Source organism: Lonchura striata, chromosome 8, assembly GCF_046129695.1.
Source record: "Lonchura striata isolate bLonStr1 chromosome 8, bLonStr1.mat, whole genome shotgun sequence".
Lineage (NCBI taxonomy): Eukaryota > Metazoa > Chordata > Aves > Passeriformes > Estrildidae > Lonchura > Lonchura striata.
Window position 1 is genome coordinate 27,661,283 of NC_134610.1, and position 21,856 is coordinate 27,683,138.

Sequence of the window (21,856 nt, forward strand, 5' to 3'; positions counted from 1 at the left end):
AATGATCCATAGGATGATGTGCACAATGAGGTTTTGCTGTGTTTGTGTGAGTTACACCAGGGGATTTTGCATACTGGAAATTAGGACTGAGTTGCTCTGAGACTTGGACAAAAATTACTTTCCCAAACTGTGCTAGCTCTCTGAGTCTGGTCCTTACTGTTTTGATACACATTTTTTGTGGGGATGCTGTGCCCTGTGATTCATTCTTAATGGCTGCACTGTAATGGTTTTGCTTTTTGATCAATTCTCTGCACCCAAAAGACAGACCATAGATTGATACCCACTGCTTTTTGACTCCCCAGTTCTTTAATCCATGGCTGGATGTGATGTCTGCTCAGACAGGAGTGGTCAAGACTGGTGACACAGCTTGTACTCAGCAAAACCAGATGGACTTCAAGAGAAACTTGTATTGTAGGTTATTCATTACACTCAAAATGCTCAGAGCTTTGGTTTGGGAGGGTTGCGATTGGATTAATTTTTTTCTTAGATTTAGAATTACAGAGGGAAATGTGTGTCAGAATGATGTCTGTGAATTTTGTGAGTGGAGACTGCCTCTTTTTAGTTGTTAGTTACCTAGAGTTTTATTCTTTCTCTTATCAGAATTAGAAACAGTCCATTTCAGTATCTCTTTTCAGTCAAAACTATTAAAAACCACTGAAAAAAGTCTCAAACTATGTAACTTCTATTTCTATGCAGTGTTAAAGCTGAAAGCAATATTTATTGCAAATGCCACTCACACTGCATTTATCTTTACTCTGTGTGTGACTGTCTTTGGGTTGGGGTAAAGGAACTGTCTTCAAAGCATGTAGAAGACATGCAAAAAAAAAAAAGAATCTCAGCCATTTTCACTTCTGAGCTTATTTCTCAAGTTACCTGTGCCCCATGGCCAGAGATGGTGCATTTTGGAACGCCAGCTGTGCCAGCATTCTCTGGTTCTCCATTCTCTTTGTGCACACCATTTTTCTGATGGATCACAGTAGTTCAGGAGCCTTGAACAAGTTTGACAAAGGCAAAAGAGGTCCAAATCAGACAACAGCCCCCTTATATTTGACCCTGAAGTATCCAATAAATGATCTTGTTATTGATAGTTGCCAGAATTGCAGGGAACGGCGCTGAGCTGTGACTGCTACAGCCAAACCTGCCTACTGCACCATCTCAGCTGTTTCTGTTTAGTGTAGATATCTAATGTGGCTGGAAATGCTGCTGATTTTTATTAACATTAGGCCTGTTATTCCCCTTGAATGATAGCTGGGAGTGTACTTGCAATTAAAGCCAAACTGCTGTTCTGAAATTAGTTTGGGTTTAGTACTGTTCCATTTAGCCCTAGAAATGGGAGATCAAGTAAACTGTAGAGTTTCAAGTTTTCCTGTGGTGGCAAGTTTAGTCTTGTCAGAATAGTACATTCTTTTCACATTTGTACAGAACCCGAAACCATGAGGTCACTTCAGTGACACCTGTTCCCAGACAGCTTTTGTTTAGTTCAGGATCAGCTGGGGACAGGGCAGGAATGAGGTGGGACTCTTACGTGAAGGAGCCCTGAAAACATGACTAAGTGCTTTTCTTGAGCAGCATCTTACAGTAAAGATGACTCTGAGGGTACATCTTGTGTGAGGCTGCCCCAGAGCAGCTCTGCTTGGGCTGTTCTGGCTCCCATGGCAAAATGCTCCAGGCAGAAGCTTCCCTTGTAATCGGAATGTGCAGATTTAGCACCTCTGAGACTTGCCAGCGAGCAGCAGGGTGGTGGTTTGTGTTGGTGTTGCTCTGACAAGTTGTCGTTTTAGCAAATTACATCACTGTAGCTCTGGCCCCTGTTGTCTCACCCTTTTGCCTTTCACACACAGTTTGACCAGATTTAGTCCTCATTTCTTACAGTCCTGGCCCCGTTGTAAATGCTAAGCTGCTAGTGTTGTAAGGAGCCATAGGAGGTTGAGGATGAGCAAACAAATAGAGCAATACCACTAAATAGAGCTCCTTAAATTCATGTAACCTTTGAAGCTTGCCAGCAGGCAAACCTTGAAGGCTGAAAAGGCACTAGATGAGCCTCTGTTCCATTTACATTTGAAAATTTTTACAGTTAAAAATATCGCTCTTTTAAATTTAATTTTAATGCTCCCTAATTACTCTATGTCCCCCACACTTGTTCATAAATTATAGTATCAGGCATCAGAGATGTGTAAATGTTTATAGGTTATTGGCTGTATGCAACATTTTTTTTTTTTTAGGCTCTCTACAGAAATCTTAGGATAAAGTTAGACCCTGGATCATTGCAGCTGTCTTTTTCTGCAGATAGGCAACTATAAAAACTATATGGGGAGGGGAACCATTGAGAATAGTGCTACCAGAGCACATTGCACTGCTTGACCCTCAGAGAGCAAGGAGCTACTCTTCCTTCTGTGTTGCACAGCATCCTCCAGGGAAACGGTGCAGCTTCTGTGCAAGTGCTGGGAGTTAGGCTGTGACAGAGCAGGACATAGATGGTCAGTCTCCTTGCCCAGGGCCAGTCTTTTTTTGGAAATTCTTTGGTATATTCCTTTTTTTTTTCCTTTTTTTTTTTTTTTTCTCTTTTTTTTTTTAATTAGTCCTCAGAATGGTTGGAAATACTCAGACACTGTAATGGGTGCAGAGATAAGGTTTTTTCAGGGTCAGTATATTGTGTATGTTGTTCCATGTTTGTATGGACTTTTATAGGAATTGCAGATTGAAAGGAGAAGTGTTTTTGTGTGCATGCACTATTCTCACGCATGAAGTATCCAGAAGTACAGTAGCACATATTTTTTCTCACAGTCATCTATGCTTACAGAGTTTCAAAGAATATTCCAAAATATCTTGGCACAGAAAAAGTGAAGCTGTTTGCAAGATCCCTAGCTGTGGAGCAACAAAGGCTACATTCTCAACACACATCCCACATGATTTTTATTAAAGTCTTAAATAAAAATCAGATAATGTATTTAGAAAATTAAACTTCACCATTTATGATGATACATTGTGAAAGGAGAAAGGAAGTTGGTATCCCCTTGTGCCTCCTTTCCAATGACTTCTCTCCCAATTCTACTCACTTCTTCATGTTGCAAATAAGAAAATGAAAATCTTAACGACAAATAAGTACATTGAAAAACCAGTAATTTAGGAGTAACTCCCATTGTGGTGCCTAACTTAAAAAGAGTTTGGTGTTCAGAAACAAAGGATTACAAGGATGTATAAGGTGCCTTTTGTGGAACATTTGGAAGTTTGAATAATCTAAAATCATTATTAACCTTTTACCATTACATATGACAAAAAGGATGTGGTAAATCACAGAACACATCCTGGATATTACAAAATTAAATTAAATTTGTGTTAAAAACATTCTTCTGTTTCCAGTGGAGGCTAAATATAGTTTTACACTATTGTGCCATTGTAGTCCAAAATAATGTTGACACCCTTGAATTTTCTAGCTTTTTTCCTCAGATTATTAGGCCATGCCCATTTGATGTGCCACACTTGAATCCAAGGCACATGGGCACAGAGAGTTGTGAAGAGCCCCTTCCTTCCTGCTACAAATTCTGTCACGTGGATGTTGAGGAAGGTGAGCGCATTGTGCACAAAGTCTTAATGCAGAGCCATAATTGTTCTGGGTTTTTATGAGCAACTTGTGGCTAAGTCTCATGGTTGTGTCTGGAAAACCTTGGTATTCTCAGTCTTGCAAAAGCTTTGCAGCTAGGATTTTTTTTGTTGGGATTTTGGTAGTTCTTAGAGTTGAACCATGCAGGGTATCGCAGAAGTCCCTTGTACCCGCAAGAAGGAAGAGCTGTCTCCTCTTTCTGTGCTGTGTTGGGGGAAGCTGTGTTAGCAACTGCAAATCCATCCAGTTGTAGCAGAAAGAAGGTGATGCACTGAAATTTCAGGACTCAACAAGCCCCATAAAAAGATCTGTCTGGACAGCACTTTACTAGTTAAGTGCTAAGTTATTATTATTATTTATTATTTATTTCCTCTACTATTTTTCCTCTTACTGAACAAGGAGGAAATATCTTCGTTCTTTCATTTGAGAAGTGAAATAAATGTATTCCCTGCATCATTTGAAATTTTAATAATCCATAATAAATAAAATCATATCTAATAACATAACTGCTTTCAGTTGGCAACACGATCTTCTAGATGCATTGCAATGGCAGAAACATAAATAGTTGCAGCCTCTGAAAGCCTACTTCCTATTTGCTAAATATACTTGGCTTGCTTTAAATTCCTTTGTGTGCAGTCATTAATACAATCCTCTTTGACAGCATTTAATTAAAGTGCTTTTCTCTATTAAATTCATTAAAACTTTTTTTTATATACAACTGTTTCCCAGACACTGAATGTTAAGGACCTGTAGGCCTGTCTTTAAATAACTTCTCTCTCCTTGTTGTAAATTGTTAATTAAATTTAACTTAGACTGTTTAAAGATGGCTTGAAAAAGAAAGCCAGATTTCAGGATATGGTCTCAATCATGGCTGATTTTTTTTAACACAATTTTTTCCATGTAGTTATAGACTGCGTGTTATATTGTTTATGAATGTTGCTGTACTTTCAGCTGGAACCAAGCAAAGAAATACCCTAAAAAGCTAATTTCCATCTCACTTCAAAAATTTCCATCTTTTTAGTGCAGTTTCTTAGCCTAAGAGGATTTGCAAGGGGGGAGTAAGGAGGGAGGAGCTGTTTAGTATTAATAGATTATTGACAGCTTAATGTCTTGGCACCTAGACAGCCCATAAGGTATAATAAACAGGAAGCTGTCTGATGTGAGCGCAGTCAATAGCGTATTCAATCAGAACCTTTCAGTTAATTGCTGGTTGACCTCAGACATTTCCTTTAAGTGAAACTGTCCTTCGCTCAGATCTCATCTGGGTTTCAGGGTTTAATTTGAGAATGCCCTTTCCATATGGCAGCTTGTGCATACATTCCTGGTGGAATTTTGCTTTGCTCCCATGCACAGCATTACGAGAGCCAGTGCGTGCCCGGAGCTGTGCAAATCTTGTAGCCGTGTGCTGGACTGCCCGTGGGGCTGGGAATGATTCCTCCATGGAGCGGGGCTAGGAATGCTCCATGGGGCTGGGCTGGGAATGCTCCACGGAGCGGGGCTGGGAATGCTCCACGGAGCGGGGCTGGGAATACACCACGGAGCGGGGCTGGGAATACACCACGGAGCTGGGCTGGGAATGCTCCACGGAGCTGGGGTGGGGAATGCTCCACGGAGCTGGGCTGGGAATACACCACGGAGCTGGGCTGGGAATACACCACGGAGCTGGGCTGGGAATGCTCCACGGAGCTGGGGTGGGGAATGCTCCACGGAGCTGGGCTGGGGAATGCTCCACGGAGCTGGGGTGGGGAATGCTCCACGGAGCTGGGGTGGGAATGCTCCACGGAGCTGGGCTGGGGAATGCTCCACGGAGCTGGAGTGGGAATGCTCCACGGAGCGGGGCTGGGAATACACCACGGAGCTGGGGTGGGAATGCTCCACGGGGCTGGGCTAGGAATGCTCCATGGAGCTGGGGTGGGAATGCTCCACGGAGCTGGGCTGGGAATGCTCCACGGAGCTGGGGTGGGAATGCTCCACGGAGCTGGGCTGGGAATGCTCCACGGAACTGGGCTGGGGAATGCTCCACGGAGCGGGGCTAGGAATGCTCCACGGGGCTGGGCTGGGAATGCTCCACGGAGCTGGGGTGGGAATACACCACGGAGCGGGGCTGCCGCCGGGCAGTGGCAGCACGGTTTAAGCAGGCAGGGTTGCACACTGACGTCAGGGGTACTTTCAGTGTCTGGGCTGTTGCCGAGGGTGTTTTGTTCGGAGTCAGGCACGGCTTTGGTGCCTGGAGAGGCACCGCGGCATTAACGAGACCCGAGCCGGCCGCTGCGGATGCGCGGTGCTGCGGCCCAGCGTGGCTGCCCCGGCACGGGGGTCGGCACCGCCGCCTCCATCCCACCCGCGGGCAGATTCCCCTGCTCCTCTGCACAAGTGCCGACCAGAGCTCATTTGTATTTAGTTTCCCTAATTCCTGTACTTAGCTATTCTAATTTTTTCGGACTGTGTATCTTGATGAGGCCCAGATAAGCTACAAAGGCAAGCAGGCAGGAAACCACACGGGCAGTCCCTGACCCTGACTAACTGGAAACCATCTGCTTATTTGGGGAGGAAACCTCCATGGAAATCTCTTCTAGCAAGTCTGCCGCATTTGGGTTTTTCTTCTTTCCCTCCAACTGCTGACTCGGAGCGTGTGTGTTTTCCACAGGCGGGACTGGGGAGGGTCAGCTGTGGCAGCTCTCGTTTGCAGCAAATGGGTCTGGATTTCCTGATGGCAGAAAACTGCCTGTGAAGGAAATGCTTCTGTATCAGAGCAAGTTTAGTTTACACTTCATGCAGTCAGGAGACATTTTTTTGTCTCTTGATCTGCAGTGATTTTGTCTTTTACCCACTTATCATGCATTCAGATTGTGGTTTGCTGGAAGGAGTATTATTACTTTTAATCTCTAATTTTTCCCTGGTTTTGATTAATTTCTGTGGTTTTCTTTGTCCCTCTGTGTCAAACAAACTGCTTATGCCTTTTTAATGGCCTGATTAGCACCAGGGAAGCACTGCTGACTTGGGAGTAATGTTATTCTTGGTGTTCCCTTGTTTAAGTGAGATGAAGAGTAAGAATGCTGTATTGCTATGTTTGGGATCCATTAAAGTCCAGTCTGGACCCCTGCCTGAAGCAAGTTGTGAATCTTCTGTCTTCATTCATGCATGTTGGAAAGGTGAGGAGGAATAGTTTTGAGATTATGCTCCCTTTTTAGGAAGCATAATTAAAAGCTAAGTGGGGTTTGGATTAGTTATTTCTGAAGAGACTGGAACAAAACCATGGCCAGACAGAACAAAACAAGTGAAAAAATTCCAGGGTACCTGTGTAACCCTGGGGCCAATCAGCTGCAACACTCACACTTTGCTCCCAGGTGTCTCTGGCCAGAATATATTCAGAAGTACTTTCTGGTTTTATCAGACTTACTGGCCAAGCTGCTAATCGGTACTACATTGACCAAAGGACTCCCACACGCAATAAAGATCATAAGCTTTATTGGATTTTGAGATAGAAAATATTCACATCCATCACCTTTTATAAACTGCATTACATTTTGTTCTTTCAGAGCTCCCATCAGTACAACCCTTAGTAAATACAATGGTGAAGGAGGTAGGTTGGTAGATAGATGGCTGTGAGCTGCTCTTTCTTGGGTGGTACAGCCTAGAGCTACAGAACTGTTTCAGCTGAGTTAAAGGGGTTGCTGACATTTCTGAAATGCTGGAAGAAAAAAATATGTTAGTCCTTTCAAAATTATTATTTTTCAGTTCAAATTTAAAAAAAAAAAAAGGTTTGTGGCAGTTTAGAGCAACAAGCAACATAATGCTTTGAAGGAAAATAGGAAGAATTTGAAGAGCAAAAGTTGTTCTGAATAAAAGCAACCAGAATATGCTGTTTCATGAAAAATGCCTAAACAACTTCTTGCGCTTTGTCAGAATATTCACCCTGTGCTGCCCCAGGCAAACAGTTTGGCAAAGTAGATTTTACTTAGTCAGTACTTTGATGCCACTCAGTTGACATGACGAAAAGATTTTTGACTGAAAAATGCCACACAGTCCCAGCCTTATTGAAGCAGACAGTAGTAGTTTTGCATTTCTAGCAAAAGCCTGTGGCTCCTTGCACACAGTAGCTTCATGCTTGTGTTAAGTGTGAGCTTTACCCCCATGGTTACGTGTGTGCAGCCAGTCCATGGAGTTCCCCACAGCAGCCAGCAGCAAAGCTGGATGAATCCCAGGGCCGTAACTGCTTCTGCTTTGTCCTAATACTGCCTCTCTGGCCTTGCATTAAACTTTTTTATTAAAAATGAACTGAAAAACTGTGAATATAAACTGCACATGCTGTTGACTTTCCATAGAGTAATTTTCTACCAGGATCCGGCTTCTGTAAAATAGGTACAGGTCACAGTAGTGAGACATGGAGCTCAATAGCATGGGAATGAGATACCAGGGTACCTTCCTCTGTTTTCTGCACATGCCCAACTTTTCTAGAGTTTAGTCAGGAAGACAAAGGACATCAAATCTAATTCTCTGAGGCGTCCTGTCTTCGATGACCTAATCTGTGCAGGAGACTGTACTTTGGTCATTTGATTTTTATTTACCCAGTTTCAAGCTAAGGGTATAATAAAGCACATTATGCCAGTTGCGTGTGTGGTAATACTGGATATTTTGCTTTTACCATGGTAGTTGATTATAATGCACTTTTTAAGACTTGCTTTCTAAAAAAAGGAATATTTATACTTTTATGTGTTTGATTCACACAGTATAGTTTGCACAAGTCCTGTTATTAAGTGCATTGGTGGTTACATCTCAAAAGCCAAAAAACATGCTGAGTAGTGTTTTATCAGCACAAATCTGCTATTTTCACTAACCATAACAGTCAGGTTCTCCTGACTTCTAACTGCTCCCATTGTAAAAATTAGCAGTACAGTTGGGTATTCGTGAAACCCCAAATAGCCATCTGTAAGGACGTAAAACAGTTTGATGGGTCAAATAATTACCCCCCACCAGAATCCAGTGTCTAATCCAAACATATCCATCCTGAGATAATGCAGTGCCTACTCCTGGTCTGAGTAACTGGAAAACAACATGATTATAGTGGCGCCATTTGTGCCACCATAGTTAGGGGTTTAGAGCTTGACCTTAAGCATGGCTCTAGGCTGGGGCTTGTCAGGGAAGATCTTGCTCACACTGCCCACAAATACTCTTCTGATTTTCAAAAGAAAGGAGAACATGTGTAGTGTTAATTAAACAAGAAAGCATAGAGGACACCCAAAGAGTTTTGTCTGCAGAAAATCAAACCAAAAACCCTTTTGTTGCCTTCTTACTTCCTGTGGCATTCTTCCAGCTCCTCATTAGGATTATCAGGGCTGGGATGGGGAAATGCAGAACTGAACTGAAATCTTTCGCAGACACTCCCTTTAGCCACAACCAAGCTCAAACTCTATATAGAAAGGGCTAAGCAAAGCTCTGCATACCATAGCACCCCAGAGAGCCTTGCTAGGGCTGTGAGAGAAAGCACAGAAGAGGCAAGTCAAAGCTTATGGTCTTGTTTTGGAGAAGGTGAGTGTTAACTGGAAGGTTTGTGGCCCTCAAGGTGCACACAGATGTTCAAGTCCCACTTAAGGGGGCTCTACTTATCACCATGAAGAAGGGCAGTGTTTCCAGGGCTGTTGCTGTTGCTTTTTCCCTTGTGGATCAGGTTGCCTCACTACTGCAGCTTACAGGCAAGAGAGACTTGCATGGCTTCTCCAAGGCTGGCAGAGTCCTGCCTGCCTGCCAGGGGTGCAGCAAACTGGCCCCCGTGCCAGCTGTGCTGGCTGTGCCCCATCCCCAGACAATGGAGCCATCCATCACCAATGCCTTCAGGAGAGAGTCTGCAGCGAGGTTGTGCAACACTTCCTGACCACATCGGCCACTCTGTCACCAGTGCCCTGGTTTGTGCCAGCAGCAGCCAGAATGGATCTGGCCGGTCACGTATGGGCACAGGAGGGATGTGCCAGCTCCACCTGAGGGCTGGGCAGGAGCTGCTGGCAGCTCTCCCAGGCTGCAGACAGGTATTAGAGAAAGAGGTGTCCTGTGCTGGTTGCAGTTACTCTGCAGTGAAACTAAGGATCTGGCTTGAACCAGCCCAAGATGGGAAATTCAGGGCTAATACATGAATGTTCACCAGCATGAGCTCATTTATGCTGCCCCATAAAATCAGCCAGTTCTCAGGCACTTGCACAGCAATGAAAGTTGTGCCTGTGCTTTTGTGGGAAGAGTTGAGTTAGCATTCGAGGGAGAGCAGTTACCCCAGGAAACACCGGGACACTGTTCTGCATTGTCAGAGTTTTCTGATTTATTTTTTTAACATTATACAGACAAAATAGTGGCTATTGTGTAGGCACGTGCTGTCTATTAACAGAGATCAGGAAAGGGAAATAAACCACGCATTACTGAAGAATAAGATCATGATTGTGGTCAAGTGGTGGCAGAAGTTTTTTTTCTCTTTGTCAAGCTGATTTGTAAACATTCTTCAAACAACTGTGCAGACAGCAGTGCCACAGCTTCTTGAAAGGAAAGCAAAGACAAGGAGAGATTCCTCTGCACAGATGTTTTACAGTAACCTCTTAGACTTGTCCCAAAGTTATCTGGTCATCTGAAGTTGTCATTGCCAGCTATGCTGCACATGTTAGCAGCTCAGTGTAATCACGCTGTAATTTATATTTTATCTCCAGTGATGATAGCACTTAAAAATGTTTTGTGGTGGATTTGCTCTTTGATGCATGGTAAGCTCCTGTTAGCATTAATGGGAGCAGTGTGTGTGCTGGGAAGGGGGAGAGACACCTTCCCTCTGCCTTCAAGTCAAGATTAATTTTGTTTTGCTTATGCTTATCACTGTGTGGGATGCCAAAAGCAATTTACAACTGAAAATATTGTTGGGGGTTTTTTTTAAGCTCCTGTTGCCTTTTTTGTCACCTTTTTGACCATTTTTGATAGTTTGGTCCTGGAGAATTGCAGGATGGGGCTGCTGTTTCAGAGGCTGTGTGTTCAGTGTCTTGCCATGCTTTCAAATCCCTGCCTGTTTCCTGCCCTTGAGCAAGCAAAGGGAAGCATGTGGCGAGTGTGCTCCAAAGATGTTGAAATGAATCACTTCAACCAGCTTACATTCCAGCCTGGAAACCAAACTTGCCTTTGACTTTGGGTTCCCTGTGGAACTCATTTCTCTCCTCAAGAGTCCTCTCTAAGTCCCTTTCTGTGTAGCTCGGCGTGACTTGTACCTCAGAGCCTATAGTTTTAGGATACAGAGTTTGTTTGATCCAATATTCTGGCTCCACTGGTGGCAAGGAGCAGATGAAGAGTGATAGGAAATGGGTTTGGGGCTTTTTTTTAGCATGTGCCTGCTTTGTCTTTGCAGACAAAATGAATAGCACCCAGGGCTGCTGGCTTACAAAGTGGTGTGTGGCCACCAGTTCTTGTTGGCTGGTTTGATCTGGCGTTCATGAGATGGGGTACATCACATCACAGACAAGTATTGTAATTATCTCTAATAAGGGTGTTTGCTCTCGTGAAGCAATTACTAAGCTGCACTGGAAAATGCACAGAATGCGCAGCCAGCTTCAAGCTACAAAATTAAAAGAAGCTCAGACTGAAGTTAGATGAAAGTGAACATATTTATCCATGTCAGACTTCCTACCATTTTGCACGCTCATATTGATTTCTTTTGACACGGTCTTCTTTTATTGAGTACCATATATTTTTTTAAATCCCTTACCGATAACAGTACCTGCTAAGGGCAATTGTAAAAGGAAACTAAAGTATATTAAACCTGCCTGGAGTCAAAATGTAATCTAACACCTGTAGTCTGCAATTTGTCATCACTTCATAGATACTTTTTCTTTTTTAATAACAGTTTTGGATTTCCCTGAGTTTTGACCTTAGGATACTGTATAATCCAAGAAAAGCAAGGAAACGAAACCACAGTCTTTAACACAGCTTTATGGTGTCAAGGTGTGAAGTCACTCTGAGAATGAGCCCAAGGAAAATACTTCCTTTGGTGCTGCGACTAGTGCTGCAGTGTTTACCCAAATGAATGTATTTTTGCAAGGGAAAAAAAGAGTAGTCTTAAGAATCACATTTTTAATAGGAAAGAAATGAACACAGGTGCAAATTGTAACTTCTGCTACAATTTCTTGTACAGACATTCCTAGAAACCTGTAAAGAGTCTTGGCTGTGTAATTAATGCTCTTACCCATGCGAGCCCCAGCATGGGAGGCTGTCAGGGTGGAGGCCCAGTTATGGCAGCTGCTGCCTCTTCTTGAACATTTCTATATGTGAAGACAGACCAGGGCTAGGGAGTGTAAGGCTGTTTGTTTGAATAGATAATCTCCTGCAGATTATTCCTGGAAGCTCTGGTAAGAGAGACAGCATCTCCTCGGGATAAGATTCTGTTGCAACAAAAGGGAGTTTGTCTCTTCAGTAGACTGTTACCAGGATAGCTGGGCACTGCCTGGGGGCTCTCAGCTTACAGAGGTGAGGTGTTGCTCAGTAAAATGCAGCTGAAGACCTTGTTTAGGCCTCTCTTCTGCCCTGCCTTTGAGTTCAGTTGGCCATGGGGAAGGAGCTTTTCCTGTGGCTTGCTGACAGGAGGGACGTGGTGAATTGTTTTTGCATGGAGTCAGACTGGTGGCAACTCCTGCTGATGAGCCATGAATGCTTGTAAGGGCAGTAATAGATCACCGTGTTAGGTACATGAAATGATGGACCTATGTTTTGAAGTATGTATCTGTTCTCTCTGCCTATATTTTGAGGTCCTTAAGCAGGCTAAAATCTTGCTGTCTTTGGCATAGAAGTCCTTGATGTGATACAGTGTTATGGTTGGCTATGAGAACAGTGTAAAGATGAAGAAAAGCCAAAAGGTGAGACACCTTCCCACCACTGAGAACAGATGGGTAGAATTATTTGGTTTGGAAAAAGATCTGTAAGATTATAGAGTCCGACCATTAATCCACCAATGCCAAGTCCACCAATGCCAAGTCCACCACTAAACCATGTCTCTAAGTGCCACATCTACACATATTTTAAGTATCTCTAGGGATGGTGACTCCACCATTTCCCTGAGTAGCTTGTTCCAATTCTTTGCAACCCTTTTACTAATATCAAATCCAAACCTCCTCTGGCAAAGAGAAGGTCCATTCAGCTTTGCTTCTTGTGAGTTCAGGATATCAAAATTGGTATTGACTAACACATACCATCAAGGTACCTGTCAGTGCTCATGCTGACTGTGCAAAGAGGCAGGTGGTGTCTGTTCAGCAAGGGCAGTTTCTGTTGCAAATGCACAGTCTTACAAGCACGTAACATTTTTGGTGTTTCTCTTAGCAAGGGGCACCTCATCATCTCAGCAAATTCCAGCAGAAGGGAGCTCTCTGCAAAGGGAAGGGCAGAATCACACCAGGAAACAAAAGAGCTTGGTGTTTTCACATAGAAATGCAGTTCCTGATTCCAGTGTGCTCAAAAGGCTGTCCAGGCAAGGGAGGGTGAGGTGTCCCAGAGCCAGTGTTTTCAGCTGGTGCCTCACTGCTGGTGGTGCCTGAGTGTGTGTGTGTGTTCCCCACTCGAGCATCCTGCTTGGCTCCCTTAGCCTCTCACCAATGTCACGTGTGTAGTTCTAGCTAGAAAGTGGGTGGAAATGGAAACAAACATCAGTGGCATAGTGAATCCAGCCAAAATTAAATGCAGTACAGGCACAGACTGCAATTACTTGACGTTCATCTTACAGTTGGGTTCGCTCACCTCTCTTTTCTGTGGGAACGCTGAAATCAGGTTTCTCCTGTGGGAGCACATGGAGACATGGGGAGTAGATACGTGTAAAACAGTGCAACAGTCCCTTCCCCCTGATAATTCCTGGCTTTGGATTTTAGATAGACCACAAACCCTTAGCTTATTACAAATAATCCTGATCACTCCCGTAATGATACACTAAATTATATACTCTCCTAAATTTAATCATTCAATATCTCACTTCCTTCCCTGTAGGCATGTACTATTATATTTTACACATGGCTTCCAGCTGCTTTTCATTGTGGCCTTCAAATCATATTTCAGTACAGTGTGATCTAAGACCAGTCACTTTATCATTTAAAGTCAACTTCCATCACAGTCATTTTCTTGTAAGTTTTCTACCAGGGCTGGTGAATTTGTTTCAGAAAGGTAAGTTTGTCTGTGAGAAGAAAGTCTACCTTAATGAACCTTCATGAAGCAGCATCTGCCAGAGGTACTTTGTTCTGAAACGTTGAAAGACAGCCATGCCTGTCTGTAGAGTTCAAGCATTAAATCTCTTGAAGGAATGAAAATAATAAATCCTCTGGGCATGGAAGGAAATCTGTATCTTCATATTTGATTTGAAAGTAGATGAGAAGTCAGGAAGGGGAAGGGAAGTCAGCTCCAGATGGTGCTGGCTGTGGAGGAGGAGGAGGCTGCCCCACCTGTGGCTGGGGAGCAATGCAGAAGGGCATGTGGGATGGAAATGGGAGTGGAGAAGGGGGGTGTGGGGCATCTTTGCCACAAAGTGCACCCTTCTGAGCTCAGCACCAGCTTTCCTGGGAAAAGGAAAGCTGAGTGGGGCCATTGGTGTTATCTCTTATCTCAGAAGCCCATCATGTACATGGTGCTTTGTGGTAGGTCCAGCCACCGCTGGCGGTTCACCTGTGCTGGGGAATGCACTGCGCCCTGTGCACGGAGGATCAGGGATCTGGCAGTGCAGAGGCAGAGCAGCACTGACCAGAAACCCAAAGAGATGTGGCAGGGTGTGCACAGCAGTGTGTGAAACTGCTGGAAATTTTACCTGCAGATGTAGGAGCTTAATAATGACTGAAGAACTGAAAATCTGGAACTCCAAGAATGGTCCATTTCCTCTATGAGGCTGTGGCATGCAGAGCCAGACATGAAGTAAGCCAATCACTCAAACTGGCCAGCATTCTCATGAATCAAGTGTAATTTAAAGCAAATAGTTAACATAAAGGTAATTTAGACTTCATATTGTACCGTGTGCTCAGCAGTTGATCTGGTTTGCATAGAAGAGTGTTCTCTTTTGTGCTAAATAGCCTGTCCTGTCAGAAGGAACTGCAAAACTGACCACAGCCCAGGTCTGAAGGACATCCTGTGCATTTATCCATCTCTCTGTATATGGCTAAAGTTCTATTGCTGAAAAATACAGTGTGGCTGGAATCCTTTGTTAGTGCTACTGCAATTCAGAGGAGAACCCCCAGAAGTTAGTTACATAATGAAATTTATCTGTTATAAGAGTAGATTTAGTTTTTTTCATTACCTAGGATAACAGGAGGTGAAATAAAATACAACCTTTTTCTAGTATGTTACACTGATAACCCCCATTTCTCCTTCTGGAGAAGGTGGAGAGGTCACTCTGGAAAAGGAAGGGTTAATTGAAATTATTCTTCCCTCCCGCACTCAGCCCTCTCTTTGGTTGATTGCTTTATAGATGCTGTAGGCATCTCTTCATCTCCTTCAAATTAAACATTTTACTGCTGCTGATCCCGTATTGTTGGATTTTTTTCATCATTATATTTGATTGGAAGTCTTGTAGCATTTTTCAAGCTGGATCATTTCTCATGCTATTTGTCAACTGAAAAGGGAAAAAAAGCCCCCTTCCAACTCCAACAAGGATTAACTGAGTAATTCGCACCCTTTCTGGATGTGTTTCTATCTCTGTTAGATGCTACTTGAATCCAGCTTCTGATTAGCAATGCTACTTGCAGCTTTTCTGTGTGACGCTATCTGCAAGTTCCCTGGCAGCTTATTTGCAGTGGTAAATCTTTTTGATTTTGGCTGCTCTGGGCCTTACTTTGTCAGGGGACAGGAACAGAAGCCACAACAGGGGAGACTAGGTGGGGTCTGTGCGACAAATTTATGGGGCTTGGTCCCTGGCTAGAGCCAGCGATCCTGGCTCTGCTGCTTTCAGTGCTCCCTGCTGACGTAGGTACGGATCCCACCCTCATCTGTAACCCTCTATTTGGAAACGTCAGCCCTTCTCTTTGAAAGCAATCCATGGACAAAAAAGAAATCCTCAAAGAGCAGCTGAGCGATTCAATTCATTGGAACATTATGCTCTTTTATTGCAAGAGATGTAATAAAACATAAACCAGATTATCTGTCATTTCCATTTGAGCTCCCCCTTTTCCCCCGCTCCTTGGTTAGCCATTTCTATGGCACCCTCAGTATTTACGTGCTTAGGAGAAAAACGTTCGTGCTGGCACCGCAAGAAGTTTGCAGTGTTTCTGCCCAGCCTCGGCTCTTGCCCGTGGGCGGCAAGTCGTGTGCTGGCACCTGCTCTGGGCTGTCGGCGTGGAGCTGCTGTTGCTGGGCCGCTGCTGCCGCTGTCCTGGCGCGGCCGTGCCCCGGCAGCGGGCAGCGGCGTGTGCCGCGCTCCGCGGGGCCGGGCGCTGCCTCCCGCCCGGCGCGGAGCCCCGGCAGCGGCCCCGCCGGGCCCTCACCGCAGCCCCGCGGGCTCCGCGCCATGGGCAGCGCTGGGGACTGCCATCCGCCTCCCGACAGCTGTGACTGGGGATCGCTGCTGTTACAGATTGGCATGGCAGGAACATCTGATGGAGGAAATTAATAAAGGGCTCTCGGCACAGAGCCTTTTCATCTATTTGCATAACAGGCTGATATTCCACAGTGGACTTCCCTCTTGCGGTAATAACTTGACTAGTGTAGTATTTTACTGGGGGCTTGGTATGTGTGTAAAATTTAGTGCAAGTTCTCAGCACATTTCCATTATTTATCCTTGTTTTGCTGTCTTTATTTCTTTTTGTTTGTTTGTTTGTTTGGTTTTTTTTGTTTTGTTTTAAGAGAGCTTTAATGTCGGCTTGAATCTCTGGATGTTACAGTTTGCAACAAAGACGTTTTCTTCTTGGATAAAGAGCCAGAATTCCCTCTTACTTGTGAGAGAAAATAGTTATCCATATTGATTTTGTTAGCTTTGAGTGTCAAGCTCTAATAATTATTTCCCTTCATCTGAAGAAACCTCTGGGCAAATACAGCCCTCAATCCTGTAGGGGATTTTTTCTGTTAATCTCCCTTGTATAGATTTGGTTTTAAAGGAAGCGTATGGAGCTCCTCTGTGTTTTGAACAATTCAGAGCAGGTATTTTTTTCCCCTGGAATAAGGGCTGCACGAGGTCCTTTCTCAGTCATTTTAAGTGGCTGTTAGGAAGATTAAGAGCTACATATGCTTTCTTTAAACTTGCCGAAACGGAGATACTGTGGGTGAAAATCTGTTACAAGACTGCAAAGTGTGTTTGCCCGAGGGTGTCTCAGAATGGAGGGCTATTATTATTTGAACTCAGAACTCCTCAACTAGTGAAATTACTACAGATGTAATACAGAGAAATCTGTTCAGGAGACACATTAAAGCCACCTATGTCAAGCAACTGAATTGACTTTGCTGTCTTTCTTGAGAGAAGGGAAATCTTAACAAATCTCTGCACTTCTACTATTATTTTTTCTTCCATAAAGTAGCTGTGATGGATTTTAATGCAAAATCATTATTCATAAAGTAGCACCTGACAATCCCACATGTGCATAGACCTTTGTAGTACTTGAAATCTTGAAGAAATGGTCAAAGTGTCTAGCCTGAAAAGATAAGAGGAAGCAAGGATGGGGAGAAGAGGAGCAAAGCAGGAGAATGACTTTTCTGAGATGGGACAACTGGCCAATCATATAGACAATGAGACTATAATACCTTTTGACCTAATTTTTATTTTGGCTACTTTAGATTCCTTTTTATTATTTATATTTTGTATTTCGTATTTGTTTTGTAGATTTATTTTACATCATTTGCCTTTTATATCACTTCCTCCTTTCAGTCTGTAGCTGTACAGACAGGTGTAGCTGTCGTACAGGTGAGAAGGGCAGTGGACAATGAATATTGTACTGTTCTTGACCAAAACAAAGTAGATCCTGTGTACAGATCTGTGTAAGTGCCCTTTATGTCAAGCACCGAGGGGGTCAGCATGTGAAGTGTGTGTCTGTTTGATCTTATAGGTGCTGCACAGACAGCAGTCCCAGCCTGCCAAGGAGAATTCCCCACCTAGAGAAGAGGCTCCTCCTCCACCTGCTGAGGACAGTTGTGCCAAAAAGCCAAGATCCCGTACCAAGATCTCCTTGGAAGCTCTAGGTATCCTTCAAAGCTTTATTCACGACGTGGGTCTGTACCCCGATCAGGAAGCCATCCACACCCTGTCTGCTCAGCTGGATCTCCCCAAACACACCATCATCAAATTCTTCCAGAACCAGCGTTACCACGTAAAGCACCACGGGAAGCTAAAGGAGCACTTGGGAACAGTGGTTGACGTGGCAGAGTATAAGGATGAGGAGCTGCTGACGGAGTCGGAGGAGAACGACAGTGAGGAAGGCTCTGAGGAAATGTACAAAGTGGAGGCTGAGGAGGAGAATCCCGACAAAAGCAAGGGGGCTCCAGCAGACATCGACCAGAGATAATGTGAGATAGGAGTGCAGAAAGCAATACATTGATCCAAGGATTTTCTGGTTTTATTTTTGATTTTTTTTCCCCTCGTTTTACTTTTTGTTTGTTTGTTTCTGTTGCGCATGATCCATGTGCAAACCGAATGAATTCAGCGTTGCCCGATCAGACATCGCCTTGACACAGACACTTGAGTGTTACACTTTCTACATCTGACTGAAGCAATTGTAGTCACATAGGATTATGCCTTCATCAATCTTGCACTTACAAAAGGGACAGCTAGCAAGTAAAGGGGAAGAAAAAGTCCTATGAAATCAGTGAAGGGAAATTTAAAACTTTGTGTGTGTATATATATATTTACATAATATATATATATATTAAATTGCATGGGACTGAACTTTACAACCTGAAAGTATAGACTGTGAAATGAGTTCTTTAAAGATGAGACTTGTTTATGTTTTAAAACCACTTCACAATGAGTTGCTTTGGCTTTTTGATAAATGGCCGCCTGCTCTCAGGGTGTGGTGACTATTTTTTAATTCCTATTTATTTTCTATGTTTATCCCTGATTTTTTTTTTTTTTTTCATTATTATATGGCTTCCTATCTGGCAACTTGATGGGTAATATTTGAGGTATTTAAAGATGTAAATCAACACTGCCAAAAAAAGAAAAGAGGAAAAAAAGAGAGAAAATAGAAAAACAAATCAGGGCACCTTAAAAAGAAAACTAGTAAGTTAAAAGTACTTTGAACACAATGCACACTTGGATGCAGCATGTTCCACTCTCCAGATAGTCCTTTCTGTAGTGAACAGATGAGTTTTCATGGGATTCAGAATGACTTGAGCTGAAATGCAGTGCACAGAAGACTTGTCCATTAACGAGGTCTTTATAGGAAGAGAAAAAAGATAAATGTGTTGAGATTTGATGTATGGAATTCATACTATCAGCCACATTTTACCGTGGATTTTATTTACCTGTTCTCTGTTTCAGATCTTAAAATTTATAAGCTTTCTTCTTGTTGTTGCTTTTTGTTCATACTGAAGTGAAACACACACACACACACACACACACACAAACACACACACAATTCCATCGCGACACCAAATGCCACAATCCCGAGAATCCTGGCCAGGTAAATTGCTGACGGCCCGAGGGTTTGCATTGCTGGCCTCCCGCTCGCCCTGCTCGCAGCCTCGCCGTGTGTGCGCTGTGGCTGCGCTTCCTCGCGTTCAGTGAAGAGCTCCAGCCGCGCTCCGTCCTGCGGGCCGGGCCAGCCCTGCGCGGAGCGGAGCCGGCCCCGACTCTGCCGCGGCCCGAGCGCCAAAGCCGCGATCTGCCATAGCACCCACCCGCCCCGAGGCACCCTGTGACAGCCACGCCAAGGAGCATTTACTCTTCACTTCCGTGCAATGATTTCCGAGACAAAGACCTCACCTTGCAGCTGGATTGATTTCAGACGCCTGTAAACTGCAGCCATAATGGTACCAACGAGGCTTCTGGCTTTTTTCTTCCTTTTTTCACATGGGCTTTTCATGTAATCTTAACAAAGACCTCATGCAATATCACTTTGAAAGTTACTTTCTGTTTACTACACCAGGCAATGTAATATAACTGTTAATACTATTTATATATTTGAAAGGTATAAAAGGTAGGAGTTAAAAATGAAAAACAAACCTCTACGTGTAGATATTTACTCAGAACAGACAATATACAGGGAGAAGACGTTGCAATACAAGCTAATTCTAGCTGCTCAGTAACCTCTGGAGTTTTTATGAGATTTTTTCAGAGCTAATGTTTGAAACATGAGTATCTCTGCATAAATTTCATATACCTTTGCAAAATTATGGTGGGTTGCTTACTTAATGCCCCTTTTGCTCTTCATCCTTTAGTTCTGTAGTATGCTGCAGCTTTAATCAGAATTTCGATGGTTGCTGCTTTATGTTTCTCTCAGAGCTACGCTTTCAAAACTGTCTTCTTATCCTGTAGCTGAAGTCACTCCATACATTTGAAAGGAAACTGAATTTTGCCAAGCTATGTAAGTTGTTCATCTGATGATGGCATCGACATTTGGTATCTTTTACACTTCAACCAAAAATTTTATTAGGTATTTTTTCAATGCTGAGTCTTGCCTTTTTATTTTTAATTTCACTGCCAATTTTGCAGTGGTTCTAAGTGAATCTGTGGGCATTTTAGCCTGTGGTCTTGCCAGAACTTTGCGAATTACAATGCATATATGTCTATTTATTCAATATCCATCATATAATATCTATTTGGAGAAAGAAAATTTTCTTGTAGTGCCTCTTAACAAAGCACAATTTTCCGCCTTTTTTGTGAAATAAAAAATAAAAAAAACAAATTGTGTTTTATTGCGGTATCAACAATGTGAATAAGGATTAACATATTGTAAATGTTCATTTTTCCATGTAAATCAACTTTATCTTCGTTATCACTAAGTGATAATTAATTTTTAACTTATGTGCATTGTTAGGCTGTTAGAATTTTTTGGTTGTTGAAATAAAACGCATTCAATAAATATGACTTAATTTGTCAAGTAATTTACTGGGCCTTTTTTCTTTTCTCCTGAGTTCAAGTGGAACAAGGTCTGCAAGATGCAGGGAACATATTTTTGCCTGCTGAAAAAAGGTTTTATTGGTATTGTGGGGTCTTGAAAACCTGCGTAAGTGCCCTGGAGCTGGCACAGGTGACAAACATGTACGACCAGGACTAACCTGTTGCGTTAGTGGCTTTCTCTGCACACATAGGTGCCTGCACAGGGCATTTCTGGTGGGGTCAGAAGGAGGGTGGGGTGCCTTCAGCCTGTCAGAGAATATACTCAAAACACACACATAAAGATCCACTTCCAGTCTGCTGTCTTCTTTCACTAGTAGATTTTTTTCTGTTTATAATTAAAAAGCCACAAATGACTGCGTGTCAGGAAACTTTTGGAGCACACATGTCCATGGTTAATGGACATAATAAAAGGCTTTATTATATTTATAGCAGGGCATCCTACTGAGTGCGTAGAGGAATGCCGGAAGGATTGATGTATCTGAGAAATGTGTGAAATGTTTTTTGGGAGAATACAGATAAATGGAAAAAATTGCTCAAAATTCTTAAGCTAACAAAGTGGTAAGTGTCTGGATTCAATCCTAGCAGACAAATCATACACTGCACGTCAGACTTGAGTTGTCTAGGAATTGAGGTAGAGCAATTTTTAATTTTTTTCTACAGTTCCAATACAATAGTTCCTCCTTTTTTGGTGGCTTATTTTTATCCCATATAAAATATCTATGTGCTGTCTTGAGAAAAAAAATAAGGGGCAGTTCAGGAATAGCCACATCTTTGTGTACCCAGCCACCTGCGTGCCCTTGTGTTTAATCTGACACCAGGTAAAACCAAGCATCTTTCTGTGTGCTCGGGAATGTCCAGGCACCTGAAGCTGTGCACAGCAGCCTTTGTGGAGTGCTGTTCACTGGGCTGCACAGCTGCTGTCCCTGCACTCACATCTGAGGGGTCCTGCCTGGGCTGCCTGTGCCCTTCCCACGGAGTGCTTGGCTGGCACGGCCAGATCTGGTGCCTGGCTCTGCTGCCTCTGCTCTGAACTCTGGACTCTTTTGCTGGTAGATGGCCTGAGGCTGGGGCTCCGCTGGCCTTCACGGGCATGGGAGGTGACAGAGGGCACAAACTGGCCTTGAAAACTGCTCCTGCAGGTGCTGTGAAGGTGCTGATGGTGTTGGATTGGGTGTCTGTCCCTTCTGCCTGACAGTAGGACAAGAAACTAAAGAAGAAGGAGCTCTCACTTCACT

The 21,856-nt window shown here is 43.4% G+C and overlaps 1 protein-coding gene across 3 annotated transcripts in view; it reads left to right on the forward strand.

Moving 5' to 3' along the window:
* SATB2 (SATB homeobox 2) overlaps positions 1–20,605 on the forward strand; it is a 137,849-nt gene extending 117,244 nt beyond the window's left edge. For all 3 annotated transcript variants that reach the window (XM_021555445.3, XM_021555443.2, XM_021555447.2), the window contains one exon: positions 17,611–20,605. In XM_021555445.3, the coding sequence (XP_021411120.1) occupies positions 17,611–18,066 (456 nt within the window). In that variant the 3' untranslated portion in view covers positions 18,067–20,605. The remainder of the gene's footprint in view (positions 1–17,610) is intronic.
* Positions 20,606–21,856: the final 1,251 nt, after the last annotated feature.